Source organism: Vidua chalybeata, chromosome 17 (assembly GCF_026979565.1).
Source record: "Vidua chalybeata isolate OUT-0048 chromosome 17, bVidCha1 merged haplotype, whole genome shotgun sequence".
NCBI classification, from domain to species: Eukaryota; Metazoa; Chordata; class Aves; order Passeriformes; family Viduidae; genus Vidua; species Vidua chalybeata.
In genome coordinates, this window is record NC_071546.1 from 11,212,170 (window position 1) to 11,218,483 (window position 6,314).

The following is a 6,314-nucleotide window of genomic DNA, read 5'->3' on the forward strand; positions in this document are numbered from 1 at the left end:
GGCTCGGCCGCAGCCAGCGAGGACAGCCTGCAGGCCCCTGTCGCCCGGGGCTCCGGCACACGGTGCTTCGGCGCGCACCGCGCCTCCAGCGACTTCTCCGACAGCCTGGAGTCCTTCATCCAGCACGACAGCCTCCAGTCGCTCTCCAGCCTGGGTGTGAGCTCCTCCAGTATCAGCCGTGATAGCCTTGAATCGCTTTCTAGCCTGAGCCTGGGGGCCACCAGCCAGCACAGCGATCTCGAGTTCATCGGGCAGTGAGTCTGCCTTCAGCTTCCCGCACAACGCCTTACTGCTGGCTCTCTGCCAGCTGCCGTGGGAGCTGCCACGCTTCTGCCCCTCGTTCGAAGGTGACATTGTTCCAGGTGGTCCTTGCTGCATCCAGTGCAGTAACCTCAGACCTTACTGTGGCTGCCATTCCCAAATCAAGTGCTTCAGAGGGGCACTGTTCATTATTACCTGCAGTGTTAACGCTGATTTTCTGCCACCAGTTAAGAATGGAAGTGCGTGGTCCTCAGAGGAATCCCAGCTACCTCTCAGATCTCTATGAGAACATGTTAAGGACTGAAGGAGCGGTGGCACAAAGGCAGCAGCAGCACCCAGCAGTCCATACAAGTAGCAGCAAGACTTTTTGGAGCAGTACCCCAGCCAAGGAGAGCCCCCAGCCAAATAATCATGCGAGCAGCACCTCCTCCAGCTGTGACCCAGCCCTGCGGCCCATCATGCGTCGCCGAGCGAGGTCCCTGCCGACATCACCCGAGAGGAGGAAGAGAGCAGCAGTGCAGTGTCGGGAGCCCGGCTGCCAGAGCCGCATGAACCGGGTCAGGTTTGCTGATGCTTTAGGCTTGGAGCTCACTGAAGTGAAAGTCTTCCAAACTGGGGAGGATCCATCCATCCCTTTGCATGTCCTTTCCAGGCTCTCCATAAACTCAGACCTCTGGTACAGCAGCTTGAACTTGGAGTTTACTATGCAATGCTTGGTCCCTGAATTCCAGCAGCCTGCAGACTGTCTGGATTTCTCATCCCGACTCCAGGAGCAGCAGGTGTGCCTGGAACGGGTGACCAGCTCATATCTGGGGCTCAGTGGCACCATCCAGGTTCGGAATGTTGCTTTTGAGAAGCAGGTGTCCGTGCGCTACACCTTCAACCAGTGGGAAAGCATCCACGAGGTGTATGCTCGTTGGAACTGCAGCATCCCAGAGAAAAATGGGCAGGATCAGGTTGATGTGTTCACTTTCTTTCTTCCTGTGCCTCCTTTCCTCCTTCAGCTTAGCACTCTGGTCCAGTTTGCAGCAAGGTACCAAGTCAATGGCCAGGAGTACTGGGATAACAACAGAGGCAAGAACTACACCCTCTGCTGCCGGACTCACCCCCTGAAGCTGCCGAGAGAGTGTGAGGAGAGCTGGATCCACTTCATCTGAACAGAGGGAGTGGTGCTGAGCAGCGTGCCTGTGGTCTCACTGGCACTCTGTCCCTTGGCATGGTGCTCTGCTCGTATGGCAACAGTCTTCTTTTTGAAACCTGGCCAAGTGTCCCAGGGCTGGGAGGCAGCCAGTGGCCTGTACAAACTGCTCTAAACCTCTGGGAAAGTTAAAAAGGCCAGAATCTGTAGTGACATACCATCATAGAAAAGCCATGTGGGTTTTTTGAGTGCATGAGTCATTGCAGAATGGTTCCCAGGAATGCTGTGAGGCTACCAGAGAGCAAAAAACACATCTCTTGTTGCTAGTGATACTCTTGGTTGCATAGAATGTTTCTAACTGATGTCTCTTACCATTTTCTACTGTTTGTTTTCTAAGTGAACAGTGTGGCTTTACTGGTTTTGTTTCTAATTTTGTTTATATTACTTCACCAAGTCAGGGCACTATTCCATTTATGCATAATTTGGATGACAGACACTGTAGGGAGTACTTGTATTTATATACATATGTTATTAAGGCTGTAACCATGTTAAATATTTCCATTAATATCTGAGTTGGAAATTTAATCCTACTGTGAGGAAAACATACATGAAAATGTGCCATCAGCACCTGTGTTTCCCTTGGGAAAAAAAGCAAAAGGTGCCTTTTCCTATCTCCTTGCAGCAGAAGTGATTGTTACCAAAGTGTGTGTAAGGCAGATCTGCCTGGGGAAATTCTCACCTTTGTCAAGTGATGCCCAAGTAGGTTTTTCTCAAGGTGGTGGTACAGGAATTGTCTTTTTCTGGTGCACCTGATTTTACTAAGGGAAACAAGACCAGTATTGGACTTGAAGGTCTCAAAGCACTGTATGAATGTTCATGATTTTATCACTGTTACTGGTAAAATTATAGATCAAGAAATGGATATGATATAAATAAATATAGATAAGGAAAAGTAATAGTACAGGGAGCAGGGTACAGAGGTTTGGAATAGCATTCCAGAACCCTGAATCACAGTTGTTCCCCAGTGTTCCAGAACTACTGCAGAAGTAGCTTTGACTTCTTTATTTAACTGCTTGCCATTGTAAAACAGTTGAACTCCCAAGACTGCAGCCTTGCAACACAAGCAGGAACTTGAAAGCACTTAATTACACAGATTCATAAACAGAATCCCTTCTGCTGCAGGGAGGGCACAGGAACACTGTTAGACCATCTTTCCGTGCTTCTTGCTTTATTATTTTCGTTCTGTGGTTTTAGTGTGGTTTAAGATTTGCAGCAGGCTTAAATTTATGAAGTAATAGCTTGTCCATAATTGTTCCCATACATAATCATTGCTGCATGGAAAGTTTAGCTTTATATGTGTAACATAGACTTTCAGAGCTGGCTGGATGGAGATATTAGAGGAGCTGTGTTTTAGGACTATGCCTGGAAATCAGGCCACTTATTTGGGCATCTTATTTTGGATTGGTGCTTATTTATCAGAATCACAAGTTGTTTGTAAAATCACAGTTGTAAGCAACCCATGGCCAGTTATATATTAGTCTGAAAAGTCCACTGAGTAATTCTGGAAGTGCAGAAACCCCAAGAAAATTAATTTGTCTGGCAACGTAATGCTGCTGCTTTGTTGTGATACACATTTAGCAAAGCTGGGCTTTCAAGTGAGGAAGCTGCCTCATTCCATTGGTCTTTGACTTTAAGAAGAACCAAAGTCAGGAATGAGAATTATTCTGTGAGCTGCTGAGCACTTTTTGCAGAGTACTCAGAAAGCTCAGTCCTATCCATGTGCACACACATGCACAGAAGTATTTGTGCTGAATAAAAGGCACTCTTTTCAAGCAGTGTTCCCCCTCTTTTCCCCTCTGACATTACTGTTGTTCTTCCACCAGCAAACACAGCACACCATAAAAACCCCTCTCTTACCAGACACCCGTTGGCAGTGGGTGTTGCTGGAGCTCAGAGCAATACTTGCTTTCATGCCAGAAGGATGTTGCTGTCTTCTGGGACAGACTGTTATGTGCTAGCAAATGTCAGAGCTGAGTGTTCCCTTGGCCAGGTCAGATTTTGTAAAGCTGAGGCTGTCACAAGAAAGGTTCATGCCAGATGTAGCACAGTGTGAGAGGGGTGAAAAATTAATGTCTCAGCAATCTCAGTTGGGCTTCTATTGTCTTCCTTCCACAACCTCTCAGGGTTTTGGCATGTGCAAGGTCTTGAATACTAAACACTGAAGCATTATTCCAAGTTTCCTTTTGCTCTCTGTGCTGGTCTGCACTGCTGGAGAAGGGCTGGCAGTGCAGTTCTGGCACTGCTGGCTCAGTGGAGCAGTGGAGCTGAGAGCCATCTCCGGGTTAAGCTTTTAAACCTTCACACCAGTACTGACACCTGTCCCAGCAGAGCTGATATTTGCACCTAGGTTTTATTGGCACACTCAGTAATGAACATCAAATGGCTTCTGGTTGACAAAGATGGGATTAAGCCATTTAGTGCTAATATGCACCTGTCATGAAGGTAAACTTACACCACATTTGTATCTTCTCAGGACAACTTGACTGCTTGCACTGTGTTCAAATTGAGCACTTCCCTTATAATGAGGATTTTGTAAACGTGAATTCTTCACAAGGATTATCACCATATAATGCACTTTTAAAAACATGTATTTATTATTGTCAATGAATGTCTAGTAGTCCACAGTTTCAAGGTTCTTTCAAGCATGTTTTTTAAAGAAATATGAAATCTATGTAAATAAAAAGGGGTTGTACATTTCACAGTATATCAATGAAGCACATATGCTGGACAAAAGGCCCGTCAGTTGTGCAAAGTGCTTAATTAATTTTAAAATGCAATAATAAAACTATGGCTATTGTAATACAGAAGATTGAAATAAAAGCTTTTCACAATTTTCTGTTGTTTCTGTCAATGGTAGTCCTGTTAAGAAAGCTCATAAAGAAACTTAATGTCAAGTTGTCACTTAGAGAGTAACACATTCTGGAAAGTAAGGTGGGTTTGAGTTGCTAAACAATGAACCCTACTTGATAAAGATACAGTGATTAGTGTATGTGTCTGCAAAGATGATCTGGCTGCCACTGCCTACATGGAATCTATTGTCCTTTCACCTCAGAATTCTGTGCCTGCAGCACCTGCAGGATTGAGATCCAGTTTTGGAAAAAGGCTTGCTGCCACTTGATTCTAATACAGCTTCATGGAAGAGAAGAGAAGAAGGGGATTTTCCTTAAATTGCACTTTCCAAATCTAAACAAGTGCTAAACTTTACTTACCACATCCATTTCTGGGCCTCACAACTGTGTTATTATTTGTTCTATTTCTTTTCTTTCAGTTCTCCTTGCTGCAGCCTTTCCTCCCAAACCAGGTTCTTTCCCCTGACAGGTTTCATGAAAATCTACCTGTGCTATGTTAAGAGTGTCCCTATGCAGTGCCTGATTTATCCTCCATGTGAACTGCAGCTCCATTGGGGTCAGTCTTGATAGAGTTGAAGATTGGAATTATCTGTTGCCATGTTTCTCCTAAAGCAAAATGAAGACATTTAACCAGCAGACATAATTAATAAAGATATATATTATCAGTTACTTTTAAATCAGTGCTAATTATTGCAAATCAGTTTAAATACATGGGCATGTCTGTATTAAGTTGCTCCAAAATGTAAGATTATTTAAGAAAATGATAGGGTTTTTTTCTGCAAATATCCAACTATCAAGTTTGTCTTACACATTGTTGGTGTTACTTTTAATACAAGTGGTATTTTTACATTTAGTTTCAAATTCATAGTTTATTTGTATTTATTTTATAAAGAAAAAAAATTAAATTGCAAATTTAATCACAGTAATATACATGTATAGTCAGTAACTACAGCACTTAGTGTAGTGTATCATCAGTGCTCAGTTGTACTTTACAGCTGGTAAAGACTCAAAACTGCAGTGAGTGATTATTCATTTGGCAACAGGAGTGTAACGTTAGTAGTGACTTCTTTCCCAGCTTCTCTCTCCCTGTGATCTCAGATGTGCAAGTATTTCATTTGACACTTGATATTCAAACTGTTGGTATCAACACTTCTGACCTTTCATACACAACAGCAGCTGTGCCAAAGATTGCAAATACCTTGGCCAGCACAATGTCTTCCTTTAAGTGTAATAAGGATAAATATTTCTGGTACTGTAGTGAATAAGAGTCCCTGTAAATAGTGCTAGCCTACCCTAAAGAGTTTTGGTTCCATTTTCTCTGGTGTTTTCACATTTGTCTGAAATGACTGTGGCCAAATAATTTCACTGTTGGTTCTGGTCTGTTTAATGCATAACTCAATGAAACTTCTCTCTGACTTCCCTTCTGCTAAACCAAACAAAACAGACTAATGTTACAGAATGAGAAATGAGCTGAAGTAATCTCAGTGTGGACTGCAGGAAGGAAAGTGTGTGGTCCACTTCTGGACTGTCTCACTTCTCTTTTGCTATAGAATGAGTAAGGCTAGACAGGCTCAGCCGCTGTGTTTGCTCATGGTAAGGGAAACTTTGAGTTCAAACTGGCTTCGATTATTTCTGCTTCATATAGTGAAAGCACAATTGAGGATTCAGTTTTCATAGAAAACTTCTGATGCTTAAAGTTTCTCAGGCGAAGTTTTGTCCTTAGGAGGTTTCTCAGTAAAGCTGTTTTACAAATCTGCTTCAGCACTGCTCACTCCCAGCTCCTCAGTGCAGATACTCCACTTTTCACACCATTTGTCATTTTCTTGCATTACAGTGACATCTCGTGGTATATTAAATACTTTCTGTGCAGTTTGTTTGTTTTTGTTTGGTTTTGTGTTTTTTTTTTCTTTTATAGTATTGAGTTTTTATCTTGTTTCAGGGAATCAGCAGTACTATTTTATTTACAATTGCTGCAGGTTTACCTGCTGTGAAAGGTGGCTTCTCTC

General features: G+C 43.2%; 1 protein-coding gene across 1 annotated transcript; it reads left to right on the plus strand.

Annotated features, from left to right (window-relative positions):
• Nucleotides 1–239: 239 nt before the first annotated feature.
• PPP1R3D (protein phosphatase 1 regulatory subunit 3D) lies at nucleotides 240–4,292 on the plus strand. Its single transcript, XM_053958951.1, has one exon. It carries the CDS (start codon nucleotides 495–497, stop codon nucleotides 1,416–1,418), a length of 924 nt encoding a protein of 307 aa, XP_053814926.1. The 5' UTR covers nucleotides 240–494; the 3' UTR covers nucleotides 1,419–4,292.
• The last annotated feature ends 2,022 nt before the right edge of the window (nucleotides 4,293–6,314 follow it).